This window comes from Panicum virgatum, chromosome 3N (genome assembly GCF_016808335.1).
Source record: "Panicum virgatum strain AP13 chromosome 3N, P.virgatum_v5, whole genome shotgun sequence".
Taxonomy (NCBI): Eukaryota; Viridiplantae; Streptophyta; class Magnoliopsida; order Poales; family Poaceae; genus Panicum; species Panicum virgatum.
In genome coordinates this window covers 24,690,125-24,706,668 of record NC_053147.1, presented here as the reverse complement: position 1 = coordinate 24,706,668, position 16,544 = coordinate 24,690,125, and the positions used below count along the sequence as shown (strand labels likewise).

At 46.2% G+C, this 16,544-nt stretch overlaps 1 protein-coding gene across 1 annotated transcript; it reads right to left on the bottom strand.

Moving 5' to 3' along the window:
• Positions 1–9,436: 9,436 nt before the first annotated feature.
• On the bottom strand, positions 9,437–13,024 carry LOC120667688 (transcription factor DIVARICATA-like). Its single transcript, XM_039947714.1, has 3 exons — positions 12,980–13,024; positions 10,571–11,019; positions 9,437–10,475 (listed from the first exon to the last, which is right to left on the bottom strand). The coding sequence occupies exons 1-3, from the start codon at positions 13,022–13,024 to the stop codon at positions 10,049–10,051; spliced, it is 921 nt and encodes a 306-aa protein (XP_039803648.1). The 3' UTR covers positions 9,437–10,048.
• Between the last annotated feature and the right edge of the window lie 3,520 nt (positions 13,025–16,544).

The window sequence follows — 16,544 nt, the reverse complement described above, 5'->3', positions numbered from 1 at the left end:
TATGATTCACTATGTATATGTTTTATCTATTACTTGCGCATTACATATTAGGAAATTGATTGGAACCCTAGTTGCATGATCCCTAGGTTTCCTTGAGTTTACTAGTAGGTCTAGGTCGATAGCGGTGCTAGGCTAAATAAGTCCGGTAGAAGTCGGGTGGCTTCGTGTCACTCACGAGACACAGGGAACTTTAGAAGCCGAGTAATTGCCGGTTACTCGCCAGATACATTATTATCTTTGTACATCAGTATTGTTGAAGTGGTTTGAAATGGTTATGGAGATGTGAGGCCGGGCGGGGATGATGGTATTAGGTTTGGCAGCAGGACAGGGTTCCTGGGTGTCTTAGCCCCGTCCGTGTCGATTAAGGACTGGTCGTTGTGGCAGTGCTGATCGGGGATTGAATTGTACTAACCGCATGCCGGGAGTAGGAGGTAGTCGAAACCGGTAAGCCGAGTACTGCCTTGCTTCGAAAGTATAGGAACCCGCACCCAACTCCTGGGGCGAGTCGAGTAGTCGCGGAGAATTGGGATGTGTATGTTTACTTTTGGTGGTCTCACGTTGAGCTCGGCTGGCCATATGTCGTTGGGCTGGTTCCTGTAGTTCGAGGCGGGGAGGGGAATGGTTGGCATGTATAGTCCGACGGGGTAAATACGTACCGTGTTGGTTATGTCCACCTTGCAAGGTTAAATCGGATCGATTCGCCGTGTCTCGTGGATATGAGGGCCTTGATCTCTTTGTCACACCGTAGCGAATGAGTTAGGGTATTAGAGATATAAAAATAAATATAAATTCTGAATCTTATTTGGATGCTCCACATGTGTGTAGACATGCAAACTTTAGTGAGAGTCTAGCTATATAAGATATGCGGCTAAAATGTTGAAAGTAAGGATACACTTCTAGTTGCTATTTCTGCAAAAACAAACCACCAGCCAAAAGCCTTGCATGTCTAGATATGTGGGCTAAGTTATACCCACTGGTCGGATATGCCTTACTGAGTATTAGAATACTCAGGGTTTGTTGCCACCTTTATTATTACAGGACACCCCGGACGTCGATTTCTGCCCCTGTTGTGTCAAGTTCATCCGCCGGGATGCAGAGGGGTGGCAGGTCGAGGAGCGGGACCCTTAGGTTAGAGCGCTGTCGAGTTGTACACTTTGTGGGCTGAGTGTGCAGTCTTTCTGTTTTGCGTAGACCGGTCTGACCGGTCCGTGGACCGGTCTGACCGGTTGAGTCGGCAGGCAGTGCCGACCGGTCCGACCGGTTGGTAGAACCGGTCTGACCGGTCTTGAAGGAGCAGAACTGATGGAAGTTAAAGTAGTGGTAGGATCTTTTATATTCAAACTTCAGGCACATTTATTGTAAAGTTTTGTAAATTATTTATGTTTTGAACTCAGCTTGTAAAACTAAATGTTTCGTGTCGTGATCACTCTTGTATTTTCAAGTTTTAAGGCGTGCTTGTACCATCTGCGCCCACCTTCGCGTGGGACTACCGGTGATGTTTCGATCGGGCCGTGGGTTGAGAAAGGATCGCCAAATTAAGCCGTTAAGCTAATGCGCCCGATGTGTTCAAATGACGGCCATTAAGCTTAATTAGAGTTTTAATTTGGCGGTTCCGTCACAACTACTGGACACACATGTTGTCGCGCATGCAGTTCTTTGGCATACAAAAATTATTGGCACGCTACATTTTCCGCCAAGGATTTTCTTCAATCTATGGGAACCAATCTAGAAAGTTCCACGTGATCTATCTATTATCTTATTATTTAGCCAACAAACGGAGCCTCCACGTTCACTCTCATAGCCTAGAAATTCACACGTTAATCGGAGAAAAATAGAAAAATAAAAATTACCCACCACTGTCATTATGATAAAAATTAGTCTAAAATACCCATGTGCCTAATTAAAAATCACCCACCAATGTCATTATGAAAAATCAAATATAAAATACCATTTAACTATGTATTAGTTACAAACATATACTTATTAATAAAAACAAAAGCTAACAACAATCAATCAAAATAAAACAAAAATAAGAATAATTATATGTATAATATTATTAAAGCTCAACAAATCAAATTGTTATTATAGGTAAATCATATTTGAATTATTTTAACCAACAATATGACATAATTTATGATAATGAACAGAATGATAGGATGATGTATGGTAAAAAAATAGTATAATTTTTAAGTAAGGATACAACGACATGCAAATTTTGAATTTTTAATACTAGCCGCACAAATGTACGGGCTATACACCTAGTTTTTTTGTCAAATCGAGCAGCAAGCCAGCCGACGAGCGAGGCGAGGCATGCGGTGACCACACCACGGCGACCAGGGCGAACAATGTCGTGAGCAACGCGAGCAATGACGACGACTGGCAATCCCATGTCTACGCTAGTTTATATAAAAGAAATCCTCCAAATAATCATCCGTTTACAGATAAGATAACAACAATACACCGTTACATAGAGATATCCAATCCGACCAACAGGTCCACAATCTGTTTGAATATACTAGCTATCTGATAGCAAGGAGTCTAGATTCATTAGGCAGGTCATCACATGTCACTCCCTGTGCCGGCATCGCCTCCTCCCCGACCGCATGTGCCGCTCGTGGTCCACAGGTGCTCCAGCTTCTCAAGACCATCGGCGTGGCTCTCTCTCGGATGATCGGCGCGGCTCTCGTGTGTCCAGAGCTCACGCGCTCCACCTCTTCAAACCGCCTAGCTTGCTTGGCGGCCTCATGGCGAGCTTGGAGCTGAGCTGCTCGATCCACGAGGTGCGCTGCCCAATCTACTAGGTGTACTCTCCTTTAGCTCCATGATCACCGGCAATAACCTTCTGGCGGGCACCGAAGAAGATGCCTCCTCGGACTCGGAGTCGGACACAATAGGCCGAGCGGCTAGTGGTTTCAATGGATCAACGAGCACCTCGCTGCTTTTAAGCATAATTAGCACTGTTGACATGTTCGGTCTCTAAGCAGCCTTATCTTGAACGCAGAGTGGCCCGATGTGGATGCATCTCACAGCTTTACCTGCCACTAGTGAAGAATTGACTCAACTGAATTGACTCACCAAAAGAAGGAGAGCACCAATGGAGTTCTTGGCGGTAGGGGGGCTCAAGCCCCCATGCCCCCACGCTGGCTCCGCCCCTGATTTCAAGAAATCCCAACACGATCACGATGACTTTGCTGATGACTTTGCTACTCCATTTAGTTGATGACTTTGCTGATCCGCATAGTCGAACCAAAGTCTTCTGGTTGCTGTTCGAAGAGTTCGTAGATCAATAGCTAGGGAGTTAATTAGTTTTTGTTTTTCTAGGTCAAGGTCAAGTAAATATTGCATAGCAATTCCACCTTAAAAGTAAAAGCAATTATAAATTATTCAATTATATTATTATTAAAAGTAAAAGTAGCCCTTAAATCTACACATTAAGTGCACCAATATAAAATTCTAAATGGATTTGATGCAATTTAGAGTTGCGTTTTGTAGTATAGGGTGCACACTTTGGTGTGGTTGCATGGCATTAGGGTTGAAAACGGACGGAAATATTCCCGTTCCGACCCGTTCCGTTTTCTATTTTTGTCTATCCGTTTCCGTATTTGTGGGATCCCGTTTTCGTACTTACAGAAGTAGAAATGAGGTTTCTCCGTTCGTTTCCGAGGACTCCCGTTTTTACATGGAATTAACACGTATTTATTCTGTTTTCATCCCATTTTTAATCTACATAAGATATGTCTAAAAATTGATATGTTCAAAAACATACCAATCACTACGTATGCATGTTAACATGTTAACATATGGCATACTAGTGAATATTGGACCAATAACTTCGTACGTGTATATTATTTTGTGACTTTGTTAATGTATACTCGAGAATATTTGATCGCGTTATTCTTTCCGGCTCAACATCCGTATTGGTTTCGTTTTCGTACTTCCGCGTAACCCGATCCTGTTTCCGTACCCGTATTTTCCGAACCCGATCCCGTTTCCGCCAAAAAATATAGAAATGGAAGTAGAAATGAGGTTTTTCCTTCTGTTTCCGTCCGTTTTCATCCCTACATGGCATACCTGCAGCATTTCTCCCCCTCTGGAGATAACAATAAAGAACAGTAGCAAGCGTCCCAACAGCACCTAAGATGGGTAGGATGATGGATAGAACCAGACCTAGTTATCTTATTATTTGGCCAACAAACAGAGCTTCCACGTTCACTCTCAAGACTTAGAAATTCCCACGTTAATCGGAGAAAATAATTAAAATTATCCACCACTGCCATTACAAAAAAATAGCCTAAAATACTCATATACATGTTTATAAATTACCCAACAGTGGCATTAAAATATATTTCTATATTAATATAAATCTATTCATCGTTTTACATATCAAACTACATATCGTGCATACCTATACGATACTAGCTACACAAAAAATTAACATGTTTTACCACATGTATATTTTATTATATTACTGAAATCCCAAATGCACCTTCACGATTATATTATTATTAGTCAAAATAAACAAGATAATTCTAAGCTTTGCACTATATTAGACTACCACACTCCAAAAGTTTGTTGCCGACATTGCTACAAGACACTATTGCACCTCACAATTAACACCACAAGATAAAAAAAATTAACCACAAGTAGATCAGGAACCAGGACAATATCAATTAGGCCATGGTTGGTATAGTAAGCTCATCAGACTTGAACATGAACATAGGTTGTTGAAATTCTGAACGGTGTGCTCTGCACTATGGAGATTCTTGGCTTCCAAAAAGCAAGAAACTTGAATCGATTGTTCCACAACACAAACTAGACCATGGAGGCATGACGCCATACAACAAACGACAGAAGTAAAATAGTAGCAACAGATGACCAAGAGAATCATAAAGTGGAGAAGGTAGCAAATGAACAACTGAGTCAGTTGAACTGAGCAGTGGACAGCATTACTGCAAGGGCTGGTAGATAAGAAATATGCTGCTACTACTACATCGAATGTTAGTAGATAAGACCGAGGAGATAGGCAGTTGTGACAGAATTAAGGCTGTGTGCTTGCTATGCGGCCACATCGCTGACAAAGAAAGATGTAAGCAAAAGGAGGCACCACTGCACTAGCAGCAGAGAAGCACTATTAATTACTGAAGCAAGTAGCATGTAATGAGAAAGATTTAAGTTTATAAATAATAATTGGATAAAAATACAAGATATATCTAGAATATCAATACTAGCCGCGTAAATGTGCGAGTCACCTCACTAGTTTACTACATACAACAACCAACCTTGAGAGTTCCACGTTTGCTGGGAGTTCTGAGACACCGTTCCCCTAGACCCATATAGCACAATTGCAAGACTTTGTTTCAAAAAAAATGGCAACACCTCCATCTCCTGGTGCTAAATATAATAAAGTTGCAAGCGGCACGACACAAAGTTTTAGTTCTGGTAGCTTGTAGTACTGTACAACCCACTATTGCATATTGCCATTTCCTATTGAGTGGAAAAAAAGAGGCCAAAAGACAGTGAGGCGAGCAGCGAAAGCAAAAGGCAAGTCGAAAGGCACGCAGCAGCGCCCACTTTGCTTGCGTTGGATTGCATGCATCTTTCCGTGCAGCCCCACAGCCGCAAGTTGCTATCGTGGTTCTTGGCCTTGAGCATCGAGAGATACAATACAACACAGTATTTCTTTCAAAAATAAAAAACAATACAGTAGCCGTACGTGGTAGGGTGGGCCCAGCAATAGCAGCAATACACAAACATGAAACAATCATCGTGATGCTGCTGCTATTGTAGTAGCTGCTGCAGTTGTATTATATTGCCCCATGCCACAGTGACACGCAGCAGTGTGCAGGGAACCAAGGAGATTAGAACTATTAGTATTATTATTAGAGGGTTCGCGGTGAAGGGGACACCGGCAGCCAACCAATCAGCACGCAAGATTCACCAGAGGCCTGTGATCCTTGTTTGGTTGCTAGTAGAGCAACTAGCGTTACAAGAGAATTTTGTATGCATGCAGTATTAAATGAAATTTATTTGTCAAACTTTTTTACGGATGACTGTGTTTGATTTGGGCTGAAAAAATTTTTGTGAAAACTTTTTGCACCTTTGACTACTAATTTAGAGTATTAAATAAAGTTTAATTACAAAACCACCTGCAGGACTCCTGGTAAATTCGCGAGACCAATCTAATGAGGTTTTTGACCGCACGATTAGAGGATGATCACTATAGCAAATCATAGATTAATTACCGTTATTAGATTCGTCTCGAAAAGTTACACCCACCCGTAAAAAGGTTTCGCAAATAAACTTCGCTTAGTACTCCATGCATTCATTCATCTTTTTGTGAAAAAAATTTCATCGTCTCAACCAAACAAGGTGGATGAGTGTAATTTTTCGCGACGAATCTAATAACGGTAATTAATTGATAATTAACTAAAGTAATGCTACAATGGTTATTGTCTTATCATAGATCAAAGGCTTCATTAAATTCATCTCGCCGAGTAGCACAAATTTTATAAACTGATTTTATTTAATATTTCTAATTAATAGTCAAAATTTGATACAGTAGCTACTGGAAACAAACAAGGCCATGTGACGGGGGAGAGCGGCCGGAGAGGCCGTGACACCGAATCCCAAGACCCAAGCTCAACAATCCCACTGCGTGAGGTGATCATTGGGAGCCTGTCCATTGGGAGGCTTTAAGATGACGGCGTGAGGTGATCACTGGCACGTCAAGTGCCACGACATCGAACAGTGAGAGCAGTGGCGTCCCGCTTTGTGTACCTGTAAGCAGTGTTCTTTTGCGTTGTTGTCGCCATCGCCTGGTGGACACGGTCGCTGTTGGTCCAGATTCCTCCTCCCTTTGGAACGCTCACCATTTTTTCTTACTTTTATTTGAGAAATAAACTCTTCTCTTAAAACTTCCTTAGAACTCTGATAAAATTCTTCCACTCATTTTAATTACTCTGTTTGGCTAGCTGTAAAGTTGGCGGCTGATGCAGATTTGTTGTGAGAAAAATAGTATTAGTTGGTTGGTGACTTGTGCTGATTTAGTATGAGAGAAAAACATTGCTATTTGGTAGATGCCACTAGCAAAGAGAACGGTGGACACCGGAGCGGCCGCGGAAGCCTCTCTTTCTTTCCCCCATCTTTCTGGGGAGGGCCCGGGGATCCTCGCGGTTTTGTCCACGGCAGGGGAGATACCGCAGCCCCCACCGGAGGTCCAGAATTCCTCCCAAGATTGCGTCTTCCTCCCAAACAACGAATCAACCTTTTTCCTCCCCTGCGGAACCAAGCAAAAAGTCGGGCTCGGCTGCTGCCCACGCCCGTATCAGATCATTCCCGGGAGGGCATTTCCGTTCTCACCCACACCACGAGCACGGCCACCGAGACTATCCGATTCCCCGCGCTCGCCGCCGCTGCAAGCCACCGGAATACCCCTAGGGTTTTTTTTCCCGACCGGTCCGGTCAAACCGCCGCCCTCCGGTAGCGGTTTACCGGACCGGTTTGACCGGTGGAAACCGGTTGAATTCAAATCCAAATTCAAAATCGCATGTGTAACCAGTTCCGACCGGTTTGATCGGTTTACCGGTCGCCATATGCGGTGGGCCTTAATGGGCCGGCCCATTTTTTTCTTTTTCTTTTTTCTTTTAACTGCAAATCCCCGCAAACTATACTAAATGAAAGAATTTTTGAGAAAATTTGACACCATTATATTCGTCGCACCTTAGAAGTATTTTTAAGAATTTTTCATTTTTTGAATTCAAATTTGAATTTTGAATTTGGGCCGGTTGGGTACCGGCCGAAACCGGAACCGGCCCGGACCGGTTTGATCGGTAACCGGTCAAACCACCGGTTTTTTTAACCCTGAATACCCCACGCCCCTTTCCGGGGGGATCATCTGCTGGGTGCTGGGTGCTGGGTGCTGGGTGCTGCTGCAGGAACACGACGGGGGAATGTGTGCGCAAGTTGGGGCCGGGAGGAGATGCGCCCGGCGGGCGACAGGAGCAGGCCACGACCCTGTGGCCGCGTGCAGTGCACGGTGCACCCGCTGCTCCGCGCGCTGTGTGGCGCTGGTTCTTCCCGCCGGGGCGGGTGTGGGCTCCGGCTCGGTGCCGGTGCCGGTGCGGCGGTGCCCTTTGCGCGGCAGGGCGCCATGTGAATTGTCCTCTTCTTTAGATGTCTTCAAAATTCTAAAATTTTATAAGATTTTTCATCACATCGAATCTTTAAACGTATATATGAAATATTAAATATAACCAAACAAAATAATTAATTACACAGTTTATCTATAATTTACGAGATGAATTTTTTAAGCCTAATTAATCTATGATAAGATAATAATTATTAAATACAAACGAAAATAGTATAGTATTTTACAGTCAAAATTTTATACATCTAAACAAGGGGCTGTGATGCCTTGTGCGGCCACCATTGGTGGACCTCCAACTCATCCCCCCCGGCAGCCATGCCTCCCTCCATCAGCGTCTAGGAAGGTACTGGAAAGGTACGACCTCCGTTTCAGCTAAACTAATCAGGTACTCCGGTGCCCTGTTCCCATTGGCCAAGGGGAGTAGTTCAGTAGGCATCCCTGCCTGACCTCTGACATTTTGTGGTCATAAATAAGATTGTGAATTGACGATTTTTAAGTCGAAAACAAGGCTGCCATTTTGGCTAGCAAAGTAGTAAAGTACAAGGCCTGTTTAGTTGCAGGTTGTAAAGTTTTCGAAAGGACATTTTTTATATTTGAAGTACTAAACATAGACTAATCACAAAATAAATTACAAAACTCGTCTGTAAATCGCGAGACGAATCTAATGAGTCTAATTAATCCGACATTAGAGGCTATTTACTGTAGCATTACTGTAGCAATTTAGTGTCTAATTACGGCCTAATTAGATTCGTCCCGCGATTTACAGACAAACTGTGCAATGTGTTTTTTATTTTGTCTAAATTTAAATTTCCATACAGGTGCCGGAAATTGTTTTTAGAATTTTGAACTTTGCAAGTAAGAGGTAAGACTAGATTTCGCGCAGGAGACAAGTCACTGAGAAGCTTATCCTAGCTTAGATTCAAACTCCTGCACGGCTGCACTACACAACAGGGGAAGGGAGAGAAGGGAGAGATTTGGGCCATATAATCTGAAGTACTATAGCATTTTTGTTTGTATTTAGCAATTATTGTCCTGTCATGAGTTAATTAGACTCAAAAGATTTATCTCGCAAATTATAAACAAACTGTATAATTAGTTATTTTGTTTAGTTACATTTAATACTTTATGCATGCGTTCAAAGATTCGATGTGACGTGAAATCTTGTAAAATTTTGGAATTTTGAAGTGAACTAAACAAGGCGCTAATATGTGGAGTCCCACACCAGCCACAGCCGCATCCATCTGCGCCGGGGTTTTAGGTTTTATTGCCTCAAAGGCGACAGGAAACAGCTGATGAAAACTACTACTACAATCATTTCATCGCCATCATTATTTGTAACAAAAGCACAGGTCCATGAGAGTGTGACCGATGCTACTAATACACACCCCCAGCTTGAAAGATAAACAACCCTTACAAAAAACACACACCAAACAGTACGCTGCTGATGCTACTTGCTATACCAAACACATGACATTAACCGATCCAATATCCATGACGCATCATTACAGAAGAAAAGCTAGCGTAATCAGAGCATCTAGCAGTACACTCTCCCGTGCCTCCCACAACACAGGAAACCAATTCCAATCGAAAATTATTTCACCGCGGGCGTTGGGCTCTTATGTACACAGAGGCGGAATGATGCAGGAATGGCATCGTCCATTTTGCTTCTACTGTTCTTGCTCTCATCTCCGGAGCACTCGGCACGGCAGAGAACCGGAGCTCGGCTGCGAGTTGCGCTGAGCTCGTAGCTGTATGATCCAACGTGTTGTACCCAGATGCTGCTTGCCTGTTTGGAATCAACAACAGGCACGCGCAACGGGGTGATTCCCTCCTCGTGCATGGCCAGAGATGAGAGCTTTGTTTTCCTCCTTTTGCCATTGTTGCAGCTCGAGAACCAGCCGGTCAGCCGAGAGGCTGCAGCTGGCCGCATTGCATCTGCATCAGAACAGAGTCGTCCAGGAAGCCGGAGTTGCCGGGCTCGAGCTTCACGTGGCCGTAGGGGTGCGGCATGAAGTGGTGCGCCGGCGCGGGGCTGCTGTCGACGAGGACGCCGAACTGCTCGGAGATGACGGGGCCGCCGGTGGACGAGGCGGCGGTGAGCACGGAGGGCGGCGACGGCGAGGGGTTGCCGCCGTCTTCGTCGGGGAGGTTGACGGTGGTGATGTCGTGGATGCTGGAGCGGCGCTTGTCCTTGCCGCCGGAGTTGAGGCGGATGAAGTACTTCTGCGCGTGGCTGGCGACCTGCGTCGGCGTCCGGGTCGTCACGAAGTTGCGCGAGATGTTCCTCCAGTCCCCGCGCCCGTACTTCTTCAGGCCCATCAGGAACAGCCTGCGGCAAGCAGAGCGAGTCGATTAATCCTAGGCACGGGGATCTCACCAATTCAGCGCGCAAGATCAACCGGATGGTCGGGCGGAGCTGCTCACTTGTGCTCCTCCTCCGTCCAGGGGATGCCCTTCTTGCGCTCCTGGTCCGGGCCGCGCCCGCGCTTGACGCCGGCCATGTAGCAGGAGCGCTTGAAGCCCAGGCCGCCGGCGGCGTCGTCGCCGCCGTCCCAGTCGAAGGTGAACCCGGCGGCCGACCCGCCGCCGTAGTGGGGGAAGGGCACGAGCCCGGCCTCGATGAAGCAGACGTCGTTCTCGAGGTCGTCGTAGTGCGCCACGACGTCGGACACCATCCGCCCCGGCAGCAGCGCGGCGACGCGCTCCCACCGGTCGGGCGCGTCCCAGTCCACCCGCGCCAGCGCGCGCTCGAACAGCTTGTTCTCCTCCAGCGTCCACGCCCCGGGGCCGGGGGCCCGCCGGTCCGGCAGGAACCGCCCGCCCGCCTGCCCCGCGAAGTTGGGCGGCTCCGGCGCCGGCGGCAGCACGTCCGTCTACTCCGCCATCAGTCCCACCCACCCACCCGAGTAACCGGGCGCCGCCGATCAGCCGGGCCGACCAAGATCGCGCCTTTCCCTGTCGCGGGGAGACGAGACGGGAGGCGGCGGGTCCTTGGGCGGGCGGTCCGGAGAGCTGAGCAGCGGGGGGAGGTGGGAACGGGCGGGGAGGAGGGGGGGTATTTATGCAGCGGGGAGGTGGTGGCGTCGAACGCCGGCAGATGCCAAAGTGGCCAGCGGTGATTCGGCCTCCACCGCGGGAGGGCGCTTAAAGAAAGCGGCGAGCCCCCTCGGCGATTCCGATTGGCCCGCGGCTCGGTTTGTGGCCTCTCTCCTCTCCAGTCTCCACTCCTCGCTCGCGGCCACTCTGCACGAGCTCGCGCCGTTTGTCCCGCTCCGCGGCCGCGAGCGCGCACAGGGCAAGGGCAGCAGGGGCAGCGGGCGGGGAGAGCAGCTAGCGTGTTCGTCCCAGCAGTCCAGGCTGGAGGAGTAATAGTTTGTGCGTGTGGTTTGCAGGGGCGACGTCGTGATGCCATGGCCCATGGCCCCTCCTCCTCCTTGCCCTTTTCTTTATTGGCCGTTGCTTGCCGCTTTCCCAATGCCGGGCTCGGCTGCTGCCGCTTTACTTTATGCGCTTTTATGGATGGATTTGCATTTGCTAGTTGCTACACTAAGGCCCCGTTTGGTAGGGCTTCGGCTCTTCCAAAAACAGCTCCGGCTCTGCCTCCTCAGATGAAGCGGCTTTTCTGGTGGAGTTGCTTGCCGCTTGCATGGTGTACTAAATGTAGTAAAAAAATAAATCGCATTACATAAATGGAATGTAAATCGCGAGACGAATCTAATGAGCCTAATTATTACGTGATTAGACACTAAATTGCTACAATAATGCTACAATAAATATGCTCTAATGATAGATTAATTATGCTCATTAGATTCATCTCCTAGTTTACAGACGAGATCTGTAATTAGTTTTGTGATTAGTCTACATTTAATACTTCAAATATTGAAGATTCCCTTTTAAAAACACAAAAATGCAAAATGCAAATTGATCTAAATACACCCTTAGTTACCTGGTGATACGCTAGTATACGACGAAGGAGAACGATAATGGCAGATCCAGAAATGGATTAAGGGGGCTGATTTTCTTCTTTCTCTTCATTCCTTTCTTCTTCCTTCCCTTCTTCCTCCTAGGGAGCTCTCCTAGACCCACTACTAGATCCGCCACTGGTTTAGAACGGAGCTGGTGGGATATAGGTACACAAGAATCATTTTCATGAGCGAGGGCCGAGAGAGGCAATGCCGCATTGGTTTGAGCATGCAGAAGCTCAACGTTGACAATTAATTTAACTCGTTTATCCAGCAACATTAAGTGAATAAAATGAAACCTACCATAGCTTTCCTTTCACTACTTTGACAAGCTTTGCTCTTCCTGTCTATGGTTTGTCAAGTTACCTAAAATCCATTGAAAATCATCAGACAAAAAACACATACTGAGCTAGTTAGTTCTTTTTCGCAAAAAAAAATACTGAGCCAGGCCTGTACTGAGCTATTCAATGGAACCTATATTTTGATACACTGGGTCAAAACTTAGCCGATTTACTGTTTCCTCCTTTCGCTTTCGTCATGTGTACGTGCAGAGCTCTCAGCTTGGCTGTGTTCACTTCCAAAATTTCTCTCTCCAAACTTCACTATTCACCTATCACATCAAATCTTTTACCTCATGCATGGAGTATTGAATGTAGATAAATAAAAAAAATTAATTGCATAGTTTTGATGTACACGACGAGACGAATATTTTGAGTTTAGTTAGGTCATGATAGGACAACAATTAGCACAAACAAACGAAAAGTGCTATAGTGATCCTTTTTACCCCTATTTTACGGATCTAAACACATCCTCGTCCCTTCGGCTCCGACGATCCATCCAAGCGGCTTCTGACGCCGGAGGCCCCGCTCACATGATGGAGCGGGGCCTTTACCGCCGCATCTTCAGGTGCACGCATGCAGCGAGCGAACCGGGTCAAGCCACTGTGCAGTCAGTGCGGATCAGGCGTGGCGCGCGCGAACATTGATCGCACGTTCGCGTTAGGCACATAGCAAAAGTGGAAACAATCAAGGGCGTCACAGGGACACCAAATCGGGGGCCTACAGCAACGTAGCAGCTGAGTATACCTACGAGGTACATACACGTTCACGGGAGCGTGTCACTATCGGTGAAAGGCTCCACTACATTTACGTTCATATTTTTTTCATCGAAAGCGAAAATGATATGATATTATCCGAACGAAAATGGCATCGGTATCATGGTAATTTCGAAAACAAAAATATACGATCGAGACCACATCAATAACGATCGAAACCTATTGAAATGGTATTTTGAAGAAAAAAAATATGTCAAATCCTAGAACACAACTCTAACCATATAATTTGTCACATTTCGTGCATAAATACTGATGGTTAAGATGTTAATCCAAATATCCATTCATCCATGACATGTATCTCATTTCATAGTACAAAAATTTAGACAATAATCCCATCATCCAAAAAATTATTCATAGTACTATAAATTCAAGTTGCTAGGTTGTGATTTAAGGGTTAGGACAAATGAGTCGTGACTCTCTAAAAATATAGATATGAGATTCTAAAAATACAGATAACAGAGTGCTGGTATTGTACGTGAATACAGTATTTCTATGATTCTATCGGTAAAATATGGTAGAATACTCAAAAATACGATAGTTCTCGAAAATGATCAGAGGATGCTCAAATCATTTGTTTTCACTTTCATATTATTTTACCATTTTCGTTTTTGTGTCTTCGATAATTGTTTTCATTTTCGTTTTGGCCTTAAAAGTCGATAAAATCTTGAAAACGATTCTTGAAAATCGAAAATTACCATTTTCGTTTTCATCCCTAACTCTTCGCACCACCGGAGCCGCCGCTGCTGCACAACCAGAAAACTCCATCTTAGGAGAGCAATAACTAGATGCCGGAGGCGTCCCCGGTGTCAGTGCGACGCGGGCTCCAGCGGCGGGTCTTCGACATGTACGTCCACGGTACGCTGCAGGGCTCTTCTGTCCAACGCTCCGAGAATGTCGTCTGTTCGCAAGCTGGGGCTCCTAGATAATGAATTGTCGCCTGTGGAAGCTGCACTACAAGATTACATTGCTATGTTTCATGGCCCTCTGCCGCCGGATGTGATTGCTGCTCTCACCACCATGTTCAACATCGACGATGACGCAGAGATCGACCACGCGCTTGCAGGCCTTGTTGATGATGGGATTGCGGAGCTCCAGGAGGGCGTGGTGGCTGCAGATGGAAGTTGTGGGTCTTCAAGCGAGCGCTGGAGCCCTGCAGGCGGCAGCTTAAGCAACCTCTTCTGCCAATGGGATCAACGCATCTACATATGTTATTTCTACCTACAATGTTGCTACTGATCATTTGGCTTCGCCTCACAAGGGTTGTTTATGTAATGACTATGAACTCTGGCTGCTGCAGTTCAGCCGTCGTCTGTCGCCTAAAGGCGAACTCATTGGCGCTTTTTCAGCCTCTACTCTCCGTGTGTTTCCCTCCAAGCTGTTACCGATGTAATTGCTCGGGCTAGCCTTCGCAGCTGCCGTTGTCTGCCAACCAAGCGTTGTTGCTTGGTTGCTTATGACAAGCCATAATCTAGAGATTTTGTGTTGGAACGTTCGCGACCTGAACCTACCCGCACGGTGAGACACGGTACATCAAACAAATGCTTCAACCTACTGCCATATTGCATGCCTGCAAGAAACAAAACTGAGTATCTTGGATGCGGCAACAACAAACTACTTAGGTGGTCATCATCTCAACCGTTTTGCACACAGGCCTGCAACGGGTCGATCTGTCAAGTACTAGGGGAGGGATCCTTCTTCTCTGCAGTGATGACCACATTGAGCTTGACCAACGGCACCATGGTTGACTTCCACATCTCTGCAACAGTAACTATTAGAGAGGACCTAACCTCCTTCCTCCTCACGACTTCCACATCTCTGCAACAGTAATGATTAGAGAGTACCTCACCTCCTTACTCCTCACGACAGTGTATGGACCTGCGAGGCACAATAGGAAGTGGGCCCTCCTTCAAGATATGAGGAACATAAAGCCGTCACCGGGCACGCAATGGCTGATCCTGGGGGACTTCAATCTCATCTACAAGGCGAGCGACAAGAATAACCGCAACTTAAATCGACGGCTCATGGGACAATTCAAGGATGCGTTAGATAAGTGCGACCTTAGAGAAATTAATTTACAAAACCGCAATTGTACTTGGAGTAACGAGCGACGAAACCCCACACTTGCAAGGTTGGATCATGTGTTCTGCAATGCAGAATGCATGGGACACTGCTTTCGACACACACGTCCTTCACGCGCTCTCCACGTCACTATCAGACCACTACCCGATCCTCCTCGCCAATCAGAATTACCCGAGAAGGCCATTATGTGGTTGGAACGGGAGAAATCTAAACCATGCGGAGCGTCTAGCGCTCGTCAAGTCTATTCTTACATCACAAGCCGTCTATTTTTTAACAACACTCAAGGTCCCTAAGGAAACCTTGAAAGAGATTGATGCGAAGAGGAAGCAATTTTTGTGGGTAGGCATAGAGAAATTAACAAGAGAAAAATGCAAGGTTAATTGGGTTAGATCAGCGAGACCAACTAAGAATGGAGGCTTGGAATTCTTCACCTAGGCAAGTTTGCTAGAGCGTTGCGTTTACGATGGCTTTGGCGTGCTTGTCGAGACAGGCTGTGGGTGGGTGAAGATCTCCCATGCAATGCCACAGATCACCAGCTTTTTGCGGCATCAACAACCCTCACGATTGGCAATGGAGAAAACATAGCCTTTTGGAGTAGTGCATGGTTGCAGGGCATGTCCCAAAAGGATGTCGCCCCGTCCATTTATAAGATATCAAAGAGGAAAAATCATTCGCTCAGCGAAGCGCTTGCAGGAAATGCATGGATTAGAGACTTGGATCTTCAGAGCCTTGCTTTCTCAGCTGGCCACTTCATTGAGTTTGTACAGCTCTGGAAGACCGTACATCAAGTGAACCTGAACCCTTCAGTACAATGAAATCAATTGGGAATTCACCGCATCTAAAGAGTATACAACAAGGACAGCTTATCAGGCACAATACATAGGATCCATGAACACAAACATCAACATGATTTTCTGGAAGGTTTGCGCCCACCCCCCCCCCCCCCCCCCAATGCAAATTATTCAGTTGGCTGGCGGACCGACTAAGTGCAAGGGGATGGCCAAACAATGGGGTGTGTCCACTCTACCGCTAGGAGCCTGAGACCTGGAGACATCTCTTTGTTGACTGTAGAGTTGACACACACATTTGGGCAGTGTTGGCATTTTGGCTAGCAGTGCCAAGACTTCGACCAATATTTTGGGAGGTAACCTCCTCCGTTCACACTTGGTGGTCGGACTTGGCTACATTGACCAGCTCAATTGTGTCAAGAATGCTTTAAGTGGCCAAGAGAGTCCTCAAATGG

Excerpts from the sequence above, each read along its gene's own strand:
- LOC120667688 (XM_039947714.1), bottom strand. The coding sequence starts at position 13,024 with ATGCGTGCACCTGAAGATGCGGCGGTAAAGGCCCCGCTCCATCAT. Across the intron at positions 11,020-12,979 it reads TAAAGGCCCCGCTCCATCAT|ACGGACGTGCTGCCGCCGGC; the intron begins GTGAGCGGGGCC and ends ATGGCGGAGTAG. Across the intron at positions 10,476-10,570 it reads TGGACGGAGGAGGAGCACAA|GCTGTTCCTGATGGGCCTGA; the intron begins GTGAGCAGCTCC and ends TGCTTGCCGCAG.